We start from the raw sequence: 17,201 nt of genomic DNA on the forward strand, positions 1-17,201 counted from the left end.
GGAACCATAGGAATTTTTTTTGCTTTAATTTAGATAGGCATGGAGTGGGTTTGTTTGTTTTTGCTTGCTTGCTTGCTTACCCTGGACTGTACCGTTAGCCAGGTAGCTAGCACTGTATCTGACTGGCAGTTATAGTGTGGGACAGGGAAGAAGGATAGGGATCCCGTGTCTGCTCTTAGTCAAGCAAGGGTCAGGAGAAGCCAGAACCAGTCTCCAGAGGCTGCCTAGCTCAGGGATGCAGTCTGGAGAATCTTCAGGCTTGAATTGGGTTGCTTTATTCCAAAGGCTGCCTGACTTAGGGTAGGCTGAACAGTTCAGCTTCCCCTGACTCTCTTTCCATAAAACTTGGAGAGCTGCAGGGTGATCCTGGGTTTCACCCAGAGGAGGGCTTTGGCAGGTGTATTTCCAGAAGGGCAAGTTTCTTTTTGGATACTGAAGCAATGGAACAGACCAAAGGGAGAAAGACAGAAATTTATTAGCTATGCATAAGCAATAGTCCCTGCAGACTGATATAAAGTAAAGCATTCTATATATACTATATATGTACTGTGATATATAGTACAGCATGATATATAGTACAGCATTCGCTCAGCACAGAAGTGGTGCTTCCTTCTATCAACACATTCTTCTCAAGGATAAGTTTATGGGGCCACATGCATAACTAATGGTGTTTCCAAGCCTCTCTTATGCACCTTCATGTGGAAAGCAGTACACAGTGCTTTTTGCCACAGTACAAAGAGGTCATGTGTTTTATTAACAAGTGATGAAAAATTGTTCCGAAGAAAGTTGTCACTACTAACAAATTTATTTAGCTCTGTGCAACCCCTGTAACTAGCTTTTCCAGTTACTCATTAAATGGCAAGCATATTTATGTGCAAAATATAGTAATACCAAATGACTAGACTGCAAGCTTTTTTAATGGCTCATAAAAATACATATCTGACTTCAATTCTGTAATAAATGTCTTTTCGAAATCAGGTTTACAAGCAATCCCAAGCTCTTTTCTAAAATGAAAATATACTCTAAATATGAACGCAGCCAATATTTTTCCATCTGAAAGCACTGTCACTATTTCATAGCAACATTGAATAAAAGCTGTTCTTCAAATGACTTTTAACCATCTAAAGAATTCTGTTTTAATTACTGCACGATATCAGCACTGTACTACTGCTTGTAAAGGGACTCTTGGAGGCACACTGTGACTCCTTTTAATCACTTTGAAGATAAAATAGTGCACATTCACCTTGACTTGGATACTGCTATTTCAACAGTTCAGTCTATCTACAATACAGTCTAGTCCTGTTATAGTGGATAAATTTTAGTTATTATGGCCCGAGGCTAGGCTGCTTAGAGAAGTGCAGCCTACTGGTTGACTGGCTCCAGGAAGTGCTGAGATGCAGTGGCCCCAGACACCATGAAAGAGGTAGTTACAAGACTGCTTCTGAAAAAGTCATTCTAGAACCTGGAAGATCGTAACGATGATGATATGGTTGTCAGTGTTCCTTTCCTGAAAAAGATGCTGCTGCAGCTGTGAAATTCCAGATATTCTTGAAATGACTGATTACCTGGATCAAATTGAGTATGGCTTTAGGCCTTGTTGGGTTCACAAACTTGATTGCCATGATGGATGGATTGTAATATGTTGATAGGAAGGTTGTACAGTCCCTATTCTTCTAAGTCTTCTGGACTTCTCAAATGTATTTGATGTCATAAATCATGGCATCCTTCTGGGTAGGTTGCCCAAATGAGTGGAGACACTGTGTTTCAGTGGTACCAAAAATGGAGGACCAATTCCAGAAGATTTCTGGGATTCCAAAGATTCCTCAGCTCAGGGATGTTTACACTCTGGAATTCTGCAGGGTTCCATCTTGCCTTCTCTAATTTTAAACATCTACATGAAAACACAGGGTGGTGGTGTTAAGAGATTTAAACTGATTTAAACTGATGTTGTTAACTCTTCTTTCTTTACATCTGACTCACATGAAATGTTGAAAGTGGTAAACTGGGATCTGTAATGCATCCCATGGGAGCTGATCCTCAATCAAGACAAGATGAAGATGCTGATCGGTGTTTTGTTGCTATGAGAGATGGTGTTTCCCTCTTTCTAGATGGGGTTGTTGTACTTGTTCCATAACATAAGTTTCAGAGCATTCATAGACCTCTTTCTCATAGACTCAGTTTTGTAACTAGAGGCTCCAGTGACTCCTTGGGCAAAGAGCACCTAGTCCCTGCTGAGGCTGATTCTGAATAGAGAGAGCCTGTCCATGATTATTCATGCTCTGGTAATACCTAGAATAATCTACTGTAATATAGGTATGCTTTGCTTATTAATGTTCCAACTGCATGTACAGTGGTTAGTGTTCCACCAACCTGGGAGCCTCTGTGCTCTGAGAGTACTCTGGAAACTTCTGCTGCTTGCAAACCTGAGCAGCTGCTCCACTCTGTCACTTGAAAGCCTATCAAGTTTTTTAAAAAAATGTTCTATAGTATGAGATATCTGTGTTGAACACATGAGTTACAGAGGAAGAGAAGTACTGTTGTTTGCTCATGCCTCATATGGGTGAAATATTTGTCAGTAATCAAGACTCTACTTTTCACACCCCTCAATATCCCCTCTTGCCTTCTTACTATATTTGAGGTCAGCTGCACTGGAGTACTGAAGTAATTGAATGCTGGAGATTTTTAGCTGTTTGTTCTGAAAAATGCCTTCAGCATTTTAAAAAACTTTGGTCTTGTCTTTGAGATAACCTGACAGTGCATTCAGTATAATGGAAGGGTGTAGCTTAAGAACCGCTGCCATAGTTTATACATTGTTTACACATAGTTTATACATTGTATTGTTCAGAATGGAATGTGAGGTATAACAGACCTTTGCAGTTTCATATGAATTTCCTTATTTCAAATTATAACCACACTGACATTGCAGTGTTTTGCGCCACAGAGTTGACCCTTGAAGAAAAAGCACAGAAGATTGCCAAAGCTATGCGGAAGCAGTCTGTGGAAGTGAAAGAGAAGTGGGAAAGTCTGAATACCTGTGCCAACAGTTGGCAGAAGCAAGTGGACAAAGCGCTAGAGAAACTGAAGGATTTGCAGTGTTCTATGGATGACTTGGATGCTGATTTGAGAGAAGCAGAGAATGTGCGAAATGGCTGGAAACCTGTGGGAGATACACTGATGGACCCGTTGCAGGATCACTTCGAGAAAGCAACAGTAAGCACAAGTTTCAATTTCAGTGTTATATTGAGCAAACAAAAATGAAATTTTAAATCCAATCAGTGCTAAAGGTTTGCACTCAAAAACTGTTCAGAACCTGTGATCGACCCTGCCATCCCTGAGCCTGGGATAAATGATCCACGCTAGTATAATATGTGCTAATTTCCTTAGTATAATATGTGCTAATTTCCTTATTTCATTTGTCTAGAATATATTTGTGTTTTATAAAATGTTATTTTATTTTGCAATAGCAGTAGAGTGAAAGGGAGGTGTAAGAGCATACTGTATTTGGGAAAGGTGACATGAATCAAAGGGAGTTGTAGGTGAACACAAAGCACAAATGTTCTGTTCCTTGAGCTTCTAGATCAGAGATGTCAAACTTGTTTCATAAAAGTTAGTATTCATGAGCAAAGTTAGTATTTATGGTGTCAGCAGAGGGCTGGAAATAACATCGTTAAGCAGAAAGTGACATTATTAAGCAGATAATGGCCAGAAATAAGCACTTTGTTCTCACACAGAAACTCGCTTGCTGCAAATGACAGAAGAGAAAATGTGCATATCTCGCTCACATTTTCAAGATATGAGAGAATCCAATTATCAAGCTGAGAAAGCCCAAGTATAATGGGGGCTGGATGAATTGCTTCCAGGGACCACATTCGGCCTACGGGCCTTATGTTGACACCCTGATCTAGATTCTAGAACAGGGATTTCCAAAATTTTTGGCAGGAGGGTCACATCATCTCTCTGACACTGTGTTGGGGGAAAGAAGAATTAATTTACATTTAAAATTTGACTAAATTTACATAAGTTTACATAAATGAATACATTCAAGATGAATTTATATGAATGAATGATGGTCTTGTAATAGCTCAAGGCCTATAAAAGGTCTTGCACAAAGCAAGGCTGGCCTTTCCTTTGCTGCTGCTACTGCATCACAGACATGAAAAATCAAGCAGTGGAGAGAGCCCTCATCCCACAGCTCACGTGAGAGGTCAAACAGTCGCCCTCACGCTGAGAGCAGTTGCTTCAGGCAGTGTGGGCTCCAACAAATCTTCAGATGGCCAGAGGCTCATTGGAGACTGGGGGCTTCCAAGGGCCGCAAGTGACCCCAGGGCTGGGGTTTGGGCACCCCTGCTCTAGAACATACAGTTGCGGTTTTTTACAATAATGAGGGATGTGAACGTTCCTCCCAGAGGAGCCCCATTTAAGCCTGATTGCAGATTTTTTGGCAGAGGGCAAAAGCGATGCTCTTTAGGCAAACCTTTGTGGAATTTGTGAGCTAAAATTACTCCTGTAGATGTCTTTGGCTGAATTCACATCATGCTCCACCACTAAAGCATTGACTTTTCTGAATGTTGCTGTTGCATGTCTTGGAATCTATGCATGTCTATGGCTGCAATTCCATAATACTTCTCTGGGAGTAAGCCCCAATGAACACAATGGGGCTTTCTCCTGAGTAAATATGCATATAATTGTAATGTTTGATTATTTAAAAAAGTAAGGCAGAAATCTGAGGAAATATGGTTTGGAAGCCAGTGGGCATTTTAGCACTGACCTACAGAAAGCTAGAGACTTATTTACCATCCATTAATGGAGGTTAAACATCTGAAAAATAGTAAATTGGAATATTGCAAAATAATATAGCATCAAACTTGCACAAGATATTCTTACCATATTTCAGTGGTATTCAGACTGGGGCGTCGCGATGCCCCAACCTGAGGGCCCTGTTCTCTGCCCCCCTACGGTGCAGGGGCAGGGGGGAGGCAGTGACGCGATCTCCGGGATTATGTCACTAGCGGGGCTGCAGGGACTGGGATGTACTCATCAGTCCCTGCAGCAGCCTTCCTGGGGTGCGGGGAGCACTGCACGAGCACCTGCAGGGCTCCCCGGTTTTGCGGAAGTGGAGCATGATTGCTTTACTTTCACTTTCGACCAGCTGGGAAGACCTGCAGGCACCAGGACGATGCTGCAGGGACTGGTGAGTGCATCCCAGTTCCTGCAGCCCCCCCCCCCGATCGTGTTGCTGCCTTCCCCCTGCCACCGCTGCCTCCCTCCCCTCCCTTGCAAGAACTTACTGCACTTTCCAAACTCCCAGAGAGTTTGAAAACTGCAGCCATATTTCGGTCCTGTTTTCAAATAATGATTGAGCCAAAGTCAATCAACTTGATTTATATATTTGCAGACCTCAGTCTCCAATTTATACCTCCACTGCTGTTGATTTAAGAGTTGATATAGCCACGTCTTCTGAATTTTTCATTTTAATGCAAACACAAAAGAGAGGTTTTGAAAGCTGGCGGGAAGTCGTTTTTCTTTCTGCCTTTGAGAGGTGATTTGTCGTATTTTAATGACATTTGTATAACGAAAGGTGAAGAGAAGCTGATGAAGTTTTCAGTGTATGAATAAAAGGAGCATCTGTTGAGATTATGACCTGCCTGTTGAGCATCCCCAAGTCAGAATGAATATTAAAGTTAACCGACCAGTAATTCTTGGGAGAGGTAGCAGTGAGAAGTCAGGGAACACAAAAAGCTTTTGTTGGATGAGCAAATTTTTTTCTCATTTTCTGATACTGAAAGAATGTGCAATTCACCCAGACGGGCAAGGGAGGGTCCTGAATAAATCTTGAGATGCGGTAGGCTGTTATTTCTAGAACTCTTACATTACAATCCTATATGTGTTCAGTGAGGTTTACTTCTAGAAATTGTGTGCAGGATTGCAGCCTTAAGTGCCCTTCAGCCCAACTGTGAGCTGCCCGGGACTACAGCGGCGCTGAAAATGGCTGCTGCCACGTCCTGCACGCTCCAGGCAGCTGCCAGCAGCTCCACGGGAGAAGGGGACTTTCATCCCCTTCCCCCAGGTAAAGTGTGTAGCCCCGCAATGGGAATACTTGATTCTCTGCCAACCAAAAGGGCGGCGGAGAATCGGGAACCTCCGTGTTGGTCAGTGAGCCCGACACGGAAGCTCTGGATCCCACCTCTCATCATCCCCGCTCCCTCCCCCCCGAATGCCGCCTCCCCACCCTTCACCCGCCTCCCCCTCCCTGGAATGCCTCTTCCCTGCCTCCCCCCATGCCACCACTTACCTTGATGCTGCTTGGTGGTCTGCACGGCCGCCGAGTGGTGGAGCTCCGGCGGCCACCCGGCGCTAGCCTAGCGCCTGCGCTGGCACTTGCCTGGTAGTAGGCCCCGCTGATGTGCCTTACGGCATGCTTGCGACAGTGTTGCCGGCAATAAGCCAGTGCACACTGTTCAGGATTGGGCAGTTTGTCTCCAATTTATTTCCAAACTTTTGTTTACGTAATGTCTCTTTATTCTATTTTTTTTTCTGGTTATGTCTGCGTTGTATTGCGTCTTGCATTATGGAGCTGTATTCCTTAACATTTAATACATCTCTTTAAAAAATGCAAGATATTTCAGACACTTCTTCCCAATTTTAAGTATTACTAGAAAATCATTTCTCTGGTATTTATTGTAACATATTCGCCATTATTGTGATGTAACTTGGGGGGATCTTTCCCAGGGAGAGAATGAATGAAGAAGCTTGTGTGTGCTGTGTGCAGGCTGTGACTCATTAAGATGCTTTTTCAAGAATAGGTGTATGTATTTGTTTGGTATCCTAGGCTTTTAGAGAAGAAATTTCACCCATCAACTTGAAAGTTAAAGCAGTCAACGATTTATCCAGTCAGCTGTCTCCACTTGACATTCATCCATCCTTGAAGGTATCACGACAGCTAGATGACCTCAATATGCGCTGGAAACTTTTACAGGTATTCAGTTCTATTCTTGTTTATTTTGAAGTTGGCAAATGTTGCTTCCATAAGTCAACACTTGGTATTTTTATTGGTAAATAATAATAATAATAATAATAATAATAATAATAATAATAATAATAATAATAATAATAATAAACAGGTATTTATATACCGCCTTTCTTGGTCTTTATTCAAGGCGGTTTACATAGGCAGGCTGATTAAATCCCCGTAGGGATTTTTACAATTGAAAGAAGGTTCTATCTTTCAAGAACCACAACAGTCCAGGTGTTTCACTCTGATCTGGTTTCACATTCTGGCCTCCTTCTCCCACGCTCAGAGCAGATGGAATCGCTCGGCTTCAGCTTGTCAGCTGCTTCAAGGTCGCACGGTGCCGGTGGCCTCAAACTGGCGACCTTGTGGATGTTATCTTCAGGCAGTCAGAGGCTCTACCCTCTAGACCAGACCTCCTGCCCTGTAAATAGTATTTATTATTTGTTATTTATATCCTGCTTTTCTCCCCAATACGGGCTCCTAGGGTGGCTTGCAGAATATAGTATAAATATACAGATAAAAGTCAAAAAATATTTATCTGTGTGCTGATTTATGCTTATTTGTATTTTGTTACATTTTTAAATTCTGCTACCGGTTTTTTTCTGCTTTTTTGTTCTTGGCTTTCAATGAGATTCTTAGGTTGTTTACTGGATTTTAGGAATTTTAAAAATATTCATATTTTTAAAAACATTTTTATAATGTTTGTTTTTTATTGTATCTGCAAGCTGCTTTGAATGCCCATGAGGGAATATAAAGCGGAGAATAAAATTAATGCATACATACGTACGTACATACGTGGGTCCCAGTGCTAAAAAGTTTGGGAAGCTCTGCCCTAGTGAATGTACACACTGTGGTAACCCTGCTTTTGTAGTTTTGTACAAAATGGGTCTTAGAGCAACTTAGATGGGAGGCTGCATTTGTATTAGTTGTATTTTACAACTTGCATTTTACAAGAAGTAAGAAGTTGCATTTGTATTAGTTGGAGAGCAGGGCCCATGAGAGAAGAGGTGCAAGGGATAGTTGGTACCTGGGCCTAGGGTCAAAAGAGGGGCCCAGGAACCAAAAAATTTTCTGGGGTCTTATATTTTCCTATCTCACCAGGGCCCATGAGAGAGGGTTGCAGGGGGTACATTGTACCTGGGCCTGGGGTCAAAAAGGGGGCTGGGAGTCAATGGAGGGGAGCTGGAAATTTCCTGGAATCTCAGAAAATGTTTGCATATATTGTGTGAAGGCTAGCACTCACATTTTGGGTAAACCACCCACATAGTTTTACCTATTGTGATTCGTAGAAATTATGATCCAATGGAGAAGGGAAAGGTCCCAAAAGAATCTTTGTACCCCAAAAGGAGCCCCCAAAACCTTTGTACCCCCTGATAAAATTTCCCTCAGACACCCTGCAGCCCACCTGCTGGAGTTGCTATTAGCTAGGTCAGGGGTGTCCAAAGTTTTGGCAGGAGGGCCACATTGTCTCTCTGACATTGTGTCGGGGGCTGGGCAAAAAAAAAAAAAGAATTAATTTGCATTTAAAATTTGAATAAATTTACATAAGTTTACATAAATGAATGTATTAAAGATGAACTTATATGAATGAAAGAAGGTCTTGCAATAACTCAAGGCCTATAAAAGGCCTTGCACAAAGCAAGGCTGGCCTTGCCACTACTGCCTCACAGACGTGAAAAATCAAGCAGTGGAAGGAGCCCTCATCCCACAGCTCATGTGAGAGGTCGAACAGTCACCCTCGCGCTGAGAGCAGTTGCATCGGGCCAGCATGGGCTCCAACAAATCTCTGGAGGGCCAGAGGCTCATTGGAGACTGGGGTCTCCCTGAGGGCTGTGGTTTGGGCACCCCTGAGCTAGCTGATTGGGCATGCAGGCAGAGGGCAGCTGAACCAAACCATTTGACTGGATAAGGTCATTGAATCTGGATCAGTCAAAGTCAAGCTCAAGAGTGCCCCTGTGTGTTCTGATTTGGATCTCTCGATGGGATGTGTGTGAGTGGCAAGTACCCCACACATGTCATTGGGATGTCATGATGGCCAGAAACCCAAGACCTTAGGGTTGGGGGCCTATCAGAAGGGGGCCCAATAAGCTAAGATTCATTAGGGACGAAGTTTGCTTTTAAGTTTGCCTGTAACTGCCTGCTTGTATTTTTGCTAAAATTCACACCTGAACACCTCCAACAGAGAAACCATTTTCTAGCATTTTTGTTTCCCTTTTTATTAATATTTTTAATAAGCCCTTGTTATATTTTAATTCTTGTGATTGGTTGAACTCAGTCAGAGCCTTACCCCAATTCTCTTGGACCTTTGGCTGCATGCTGTTGCATAGATTTTTGAGGAATTATCCACTAATTTGGAGGGAGATTTCTAGGGCAGTCTATCTTTGCCTTTGTCCTCAGTGAAGTCTATCATTTTGACTCTGGCATTGGGGCAGATCTTGGGGAGGGAGGAAGGCACTGCACCAGAAATCTCCCCCCCTCCCCGTGCTGATCACCGCACCTTGTGACATAGATTAGGATGAAAGAGAGAGTGACTAGTCCATGGTCACCCAATTAATTTTGAGTATACCTGGGGGTTTTAACCTGGGATTTAATGACTCCTAGTCCTAGACCCTTTGATGTTAAGATCATAAAAATATAAGAGCCCTCTTGAACCAGGCCCAAAGCCCCTCTAGTGCAGCATCCTGTTTCCCACAGAGCCCCACCAGTTGCATTTAAGAAGCTCACAAACAGGCATGCCTTTCATTTGCCATTGCTCCCTAACACTTACCCTCAAATAAACTGACCCTTGAATAAAGCTGTGTTTTTTTCAACTTGTTTTGTTTGTTTTGTCTTCTGAATCAAGACCATAATTCTTGCTTGGAAGAAAAAATGGGAAATGCAAAATATTTAAAAATGTGGAAAGGACAAGTTTTTATCTTTGGCATCTACAACCTGCAGAGTTTAGATGCAAAGTGCTGAGAAACTTTGTGTCCTTTGGTGAAATTAACATTTCTCAGACGTCTTTCTATATTTCTTGCAATGCAATTTTATGTTTGGAGTGTTTTTTATGCCTTACGGAGATTTGACTAAGCAGTCAGGCTCCTGCTGTATAAGCAAGTGCCATTTAATTAGTAAACCAGGAGGATGTCTGCCCATCTTGTTAACCAGCAAAACAGCATGCTCAAAAGAGGTTCCTTGTAAAGGCAGCTGTAAGATCAATAGAACCAAAATGAGGCCTGCTGACTACAGACATTTGGACAAGGGAAGAGAAGAATGGAACAGAAATTTCAATGGATGCTGTTAGTCACTGTGAAAATTCTGTTCATTATTGATTTGCATTACTTACAGAAAAATCATTACCAGCTTGTATTTAAACATGAAAAACAAGAGAACAGATGTCAGTGGGCAGAGTAAATGCACCTGCAGCATACCTAGAATCTATTTGCTAAAACTGACTGAAAGCTGTTCTTTGTAAGATTGGCTGTTAGAATGTCTGCTTTTCATGAAATGTGCTGAATGATTTTGTCTGTATTTGTTGTGTATATGCAGGTATCTGTTGAGGATCGCCTTAAACTACTACAGGAAGCACGCTGGGATTGTGGACCTGCATCACAAAATTTTCTTTCCTGTAAGTGTTGGTAATACATTTTGCTTGATAGTGTAACCTCATTCAGAGGGATAGGTAATGAATGGGTTGAGCAGGCAAATGAGGAACAAGTAAATTGCAGGAGCAGACAAATGAGGTACTGGTGGATTCTTATCACCTGGGCAAGCCATGTTCTTACTTATCACCTGGGCAAGCCATGTTCCTCAGGCCACCCAAAGATTGCTCCCTATACCAGTTTCAAAAAGTAGTGATTAACCTACTACTTCAAAAAAGTGATATAAAAAGATTACCAAGTAGTTTTTCCTTCATGTTTCAACCAAGATTCTATTCACAGAAGCTGGAATCCTGTGGTGTGCTGCTGTGTTGGTCAAGTGCCAGACGTTCTAGGATTGTAGCCAATGCCTGCATTTCTAATAACTTGTATTGAGAAATATGTAGGACAGAGAGAAAGTTAGATGAATGACAAGCAATCCGGCATAGGCATTGGGTAATGACAATTAAACACTTCCATGTAAAAATATTAAAGTTTTCCTACTCTCTTAGTTCATTTGTTTTGATGATCCTTCCCTCACCTTCTGCATATTTTTTTGCTTTATGGCCTGTTTTGTAAAACAAAACAAATTCTCTTCCCTGCCCAAAGAAGTCCACATTACAGCATCTTTCAAACATTTTATTTGTATAGTTAAATCTGGAATCTTTGTAAGTGCTGTCCAAATCAACACAAACTCAGTATATGAAGCCCTTGTGCATTTAAGCATTAAAAGCATTAATGTTAACATTAAACAGTGAAACAAAACAAGACGTAATACATATATCATTGAGCAATTGGGAGAAGAAATAAGTAACCAGGGAGGCAGTTAAGTCACAGCCAGAGGCTCAGAGGGCAAATATCTACTCAGAAAACCAAATGCCAGGTATGTCTTGAACCCTCACCAAAAGCCATGAGGGAGGGAGTTCCCCTGGAAGGGAATTCCAGTTTTATGATTGTGGTGACTGAGATAATAAAACTGGCACTATAATGTTATATAACATTTATATCCTTCTCTGTGTGGATTCCTGAAAACTGATATAAATATGGGGTGTTTCGTATTATAATGAATAAGAGAATTTGGGGGGGGGGGAATACACCAACTAGAAGTCCTAACCAGGGTTTGAAGTAGGTTTGCAGTCTATGGTTAGAAGAAACCCTGCACAGTGTTAATTGCTGTTACGGCTGATACAGTTACTGCTGATACAGATCTAATGCTAAAACTTGGTTAAAACAAGAAGATGGGGAAGCATCTTGACTTCTTAACCTGTTGATCTCTCATGCATTGTTATGTTGGCAGTATGCCAAGTCCATGTATTGGTATAGTGCTACATGGAATGCTAGGTGCTGTACCCCCTCCCCCCCCAAAAAGGCAGTGACATGTTTCCAGACATGTATGTTCCCATACAGCTTGCGTTAATGGCCAAGACAGCAATTGTTATGAGGTGTAAGATTATAATGCAGTGCCATACTATAACAAAATTCTGATTCTAAAAACTCTCAATTGTTTTTGTCTGCTTCATAATTAGTTACCTCCTGTATCTTTAAATCTGCAGCTTCTGTTCAGCTACCATGGCAGAGATCGGTTTCACATAACAAAGTTCCTTACTACATCAAGTAAGTTGGCCTTTGTTCTAGTTATAATTATATTAGAGAAAAATGCACAGGATCATCCTTGGCTGTCCTTCCTTATACTGCGAGATCAAGTAGCAATGCCTGCATAATTAGTCTCCGTAGCTGAATCTGTACATATATCTTCAGTCTTTGGATCTCAGTTTAGTGTCAGTACTTGTACTGCATAGACAAATAACAATTGTCCTTAATTTTGTCCTTACGTTTATACCACAATATTTGGTTTAATATAAGGATTCTTAACCGGGGTATACATACCTCTTGGAGGTATGCGAACCAGATAGATGGGGGTTAAAAGCTATCGCTGAAAAACCCCACCTCCACTGGTAAATAATTATAAAACTTGAAAAATGCTTGTTTGCCTTTAATATTACTTATGATGCAGAAATGAGCTCAACTCAGTGGTGTAGCTAATGGGGTAGCTGTCGCACCGGGTAACAAGGTTTAGGGGGCAACAAGCTGAGCTTGACACTAGTGACCAAAATTGTGAAAATCTTGGTATGTGTCAAATAATACCATCATGTACCTTTCCTATCATTGGAAAGGTACGTTAATGCAGAATGCAATGAAACAAACCTAATTTGAATATCTTTATTCCATCAAAAGTTATGGCCAATTAACCAGAAAATGAAAACACAACTGCCTTAAGGAACAAAAATTGGATTCCTTTAACTCAAAACTGACTTGTGAAACTTATTTTTATGAGAGCCAATTAGATGTTGCTATTATACAGCATGGAACCATCAAGGTGTTATATATGAGAGTCAGCTCTCATTTATAAAGCTACTCCTGCTAACTGGTAAAGAGGCACTTTTTCAAGTGGTGTTCCTCTTATATTTAGCAGGGAGAGAATAACCATCCCTCTTCACCCCAGCACAGTGTCTCTAACCAAGAAGGGGCACACTTTTTATTTATTTACTTAAATTTAATTTTGTCATGGGGAGGTACAAAATCTTCTTTGATCCCACGTAGCTGATAGATGCCTTAGCTATGCCACTGGCTGGGGGGAGGTGGCAGATCAAGTGGGTCGTGAACTCCTGGGGGAAGGAGGTAGGTTTCCCCCCAACTTACACTTTTTAAAAAGGCTGGGCATGATGTCGCTTTCGGTTTTGACATTTCCGGCGCATCATTTTGAGCTCTGCACAGGGCTACATGTTCATTAGCTACACCACTGGCTCAACTAACTTAGATCTGAAAGCCACACATTATATGTCAGAGAGCTGCATGAGGATCCTGAGTTGCGGTTTGGCCAGCCCTGCCATATTACCCTTTTTGGTTTAAAATATTGAATCAGTTGCCTTCTCTAAACCTTTGAGAAAGAATTGGAATGGGAGGAGATAAGAAAGAGTTTGGAATGCAAATTATGTAAACTTCAGTTGTTCAGAGAATCTGAGAAACTGTTTCTTTTGAAAGTTCGATAAGCCTACATTGGAAAGTTTGATAAGCCTACATCTTGTGCAATCCTGACCTGTCCTTGGGCTGGCACAAGTCCCTTGTGCTGGCCCAGGAGAGTCGCAAACGTGCCATACGACTGTGGAGACTTGTGGAGGCTGACTTAAGCCTCCTTGCCGATGGAGGCTTTGAGCCTTGTGTTAGCCGTGCTTGACCAATGCAAGAATCTGGGGTGGGCGGGGAGGAGGCGGGAGGGAGACATTCCAGAGCCGGGGGAGGGCGGGCAGTGGGCAGCTCTGGGAGCGGGCGGGGAGAGGGAGGCAGGGCTGGGACCTGGCAGTTATGCTGGATCCCAACCCTGTTCCCTGAGCAGTGCGGAGCGGCTTCAAGCCTCTTCAGTCTCCTTGGATTTGTGCCACCTCAGGAGGTGGCGCAAGTCCAAGGAGACCTATTGGGGCCAGGGTGGCTTACTTGGAGGTAAGGGCAAAAGTTTTCCCTTACCTCTGTCTGAGCCACTTTGGGCACCTATTCTGTGCAGGATACGGCGCAAGCCTCCTGGCTTGCCTGTTCCAGCACAAGATAGGATTGCGCCCTTAATGAAGTGAATGTTCTGCTGATGACCCTGATGTTTCAGTTCAGTTCTTCATTTCTGTGTCCTTTTTTTTGTTTTTTAAATGGCTGGCATTAATAAAGTTAATTTACCCAAGGAACAGGCACCCCTGTATTTACAAATGGATTTATCTGTGCCTATTTTTGTACTCATCAATTTGATATAACTTATTTCAAAATGAGCTGTATTATGCTATGATACAATCATATGTTACCATATGCTATGATAAAACCAACCAGTGTACTTCATATGCCATGTGATACTCACATTTGTTTTTGAAGGTATGGGGGGGGGGATGTTGCACTCCAAGTGTTAGTATCCATAAGGTCTTCATCAAAGAGGTGGTAGAACTTTTTCTGAGGAAGTGATTTGAATGTTATGTGACATTTATTTTAATTGAAGCAGTGATATTCTATTGAACACAATTATTTCATTTTTCTGATTAAAATGTTTGGGAAAAATTATATAAAGGACTCTGTAGTCTTAACAAATTCAGTAAGTGTTGAAGGGGTTTTAAAGGCTACAGTGGATCTTTAAGAGAACTGTCAAAATGATTTAGAGCTATCTATTTTTCAACAGAAATAGTACTTTGTCTTTGGCCGGTGCTGTGTTAGACTTTTACGTGTACAGACAGCAATGTCTGAAAATAATTTATTTTAGCAAAGAACCTTTTCCTTTTCAAGATGGTATTTTGTTTACATACTTTACATTTAATATATGTAAGGACATATTGGCAGATAGTGCTCATCTTGAACTTTCTTAGTGGTGTGGCTCTGTCTTGTGCCAGGAACTATTTCGCTGACAATTTTTTATAGGTTTCCTTTAGATACTAAACAGAGTCAAGTGACATAAATGTGTCACATTCATAGGTTTCCCTTGCAGGCTAAGAATCTGTTGCACATCTTGGCTTTCTGAGCCTTTCGTCTTTCATTTTGTTTTCACACAGGCAAGTTTCAGCATCTCATTGTTACTGAGAGAATGTTGGAAATGTGAACAATGTCTGATGACAGCATAGGAAATAGGAGAGGGTCTGGATAGTGCTTCTGGTTCCCTACACAACTGTCTCCCTTGCCGATCTTTCCTTCTTTGTGTCTGCCACTGTAGTCCTTGCCAAAAAACCCAAAAGCACCTAAATTATTTGAAGAATCTTGGAAGTAGATGCCCTATGAAAATATGTGCAGCTTCCTTTTCTGTAATTTATTTCCAGATAGATAATCTGGGATTTCTTTCACACCCTTGAAATTCTGTGTGTACAAGAGGGAGTAGCGTGGTATAAGTTCAGCAAATGAATGCCAATAGTTTGTACAAGGTGGGCTGCATCATTCTATTGAAAGCCTGCTTTTACCATGTGCCTTTATGTAATTTCAGTCATTCCAGCTTGCCTTTATATTTAATCTCTCTCTCTCTCTCTCTCTCTCTCTCTCTCTCTCTCTCTCATGTTCCACAGTAGTTTTTATGCTTCTGTTAGAGTGTTTCATTAATTGTAGTAATGCCAGTTGCCACTAGAAAGGTAGTGACTAAGCAAAAGGAAGCTAGTTTTTCATCTGTCATTCATATGATTTTTAAGGAAAGTTGAAATATTTATAATAAAAATGGACCCATGCCATTCAGACTAATAAGTAGAAATGGAAGCACCTTGTGTGTGTGCAGCTGCATAGAATTCACTGATCTGCATGCAATTTGTAACAGGCACAATAAGTTTGGACAACTGGTTACAAGAGTGATAAATTTACTTCTCAAAGCAAATTTAAATTAAGTGCATTTTTCATTGCTTGTACTGCAAAGAGATGTAGATTATAATGAGCCTTATTAGAACTTACTTGTGACCATTCTATGCATAGAAAAAAGGAATGCTTGACTTTCCATAGAAAATTGGGGGGGGGGGGAAATCTGAGGAAGAAAGTAAAAGTAAAAAGCAATTGCAGAATGTTTGAAAAGCAGGCTGGTGAGTCGCGACACACCATTTTGGGAACCACTGGCCTAAACCATTTATTTGCTCTGTCCTTTAATTGAATTTTTTTATTTACTCATCTTAAAAGAAATAGTCAAGATGGCTTACAATAAATTAAATAATTTAAAAAAAATTATTCATTAAGTTATGGTATAATTCAGCCATTTTCAACCACTGTGAGGTGGCACACTGGTGTGCTGTGGATGGTCCACAGGTGTGCCGCAGAGGTATGGGGAGGGTAATTTACTAGTAGGACCATTGGGGGTTTTGAGCCTCCTACCAGCAGCATGGAGTACCTTGTCAATGGTCAAAATACTGATGGTGTGCCTTGGCAATTTTAGCATCTTAGTGTGCCATGAGATGAAAACGGTTGAAAATCACTGGTATATCTGCTTTATTTACTACAGCTTTACTCATTCTGCTTTCAAGCTTCTCAGAATGGCATAGTTTTCCCTCCATCCTGTTTTATCGTTACAGTAAACACGATAGGGTAGTTTTTAAGTACTGTTGTAGATTTTACAGCTTGTTGCATATTACATTGCAAGAGTCCTATTTAGTGTGAATATTTTTTTCTGTCAATATTTTTGTCTGGTTCTAAACTAGAGCTACTACTCTCTCTTTCTTTTCAATATCCAGTTTTCTCCTGTTGAACCATTCATAAAAGATGTCACTATGCCTATTTGATCCCTTTCCCTGCTTTCTTATGGCACTTTGCTCCATTTTAACCAAAGATAAACACTTGATTTAACTAAATCAGTGTTGGGAGTTCGAGTTAGGTGACTTGGACTCGAGTCATTAAAATGCATGTTTTTTGGTGACTCGTGAGTCGCACCTGTGGAAGACTCTGAAAAGACTTGAGCCAGGGCCCCCCTGTCTCAGCGCTCATCCCCATGCATGCTGACTCAAGTCTGTCTGTGTCTGGGAGTGCTTGCTTACTGTTTTTGCCACGTGGAAAACTTCATGGGGCAAGCATTCTGATGGCATTCAGCA

At 41.4% G+C, this 17,201-nt stretch overlaps 1 protein-coding gene across 9 annotated transcripts in view; it reads left to right on the forward strand.

The window, feature by feature from the left end:
- The window catches only part of UTRN (utrophin), a 416,792-nt gene that overhangs the window by 314,376 nt on the left and 85,215 nt on the right, over window positions 1-17,201 (forward strand). For all 9 annotated transcript variants that reach the window (XM_066615317.1, XM_066615308.1, XM_066615334.1 and 6 more), the window contains 4 exons: window positions 2,942-3,210; window positions 6,830-6,976; window positions 10,541-10,619; window positions 12,183-12,243. In XM_066615317.1, coding sequence (XP_066471414.1) covers window positions 2,942-3,210; window positions 6,830-6,976; window positions 10,541-10,619; window positions 12,183-12,243 — 556 coding nt within the window. The remainder of the gene's footprint in view (window positions 1-2,941; window positions 3,211-6,829; window positions 6,977-10,540; window positions 10,620-12,182; window positions 12,244-17,201) is intronic.

Source organism: Tiliqua scincoides, chromosome 1 (genome assembly GCF_035046505.1).
Source record: "Tiliqua scincoides isolate rTilSci1 chromosome 1, rTilSci1.hap2, whole genome shotgun sequence".
NCBI classification, from domain to species: Eukaryota; Metazoa; Chordata; class Lepidosauria; order Squamata; family Scincidae; genus Tiliqua; species Tiliqua scincoides.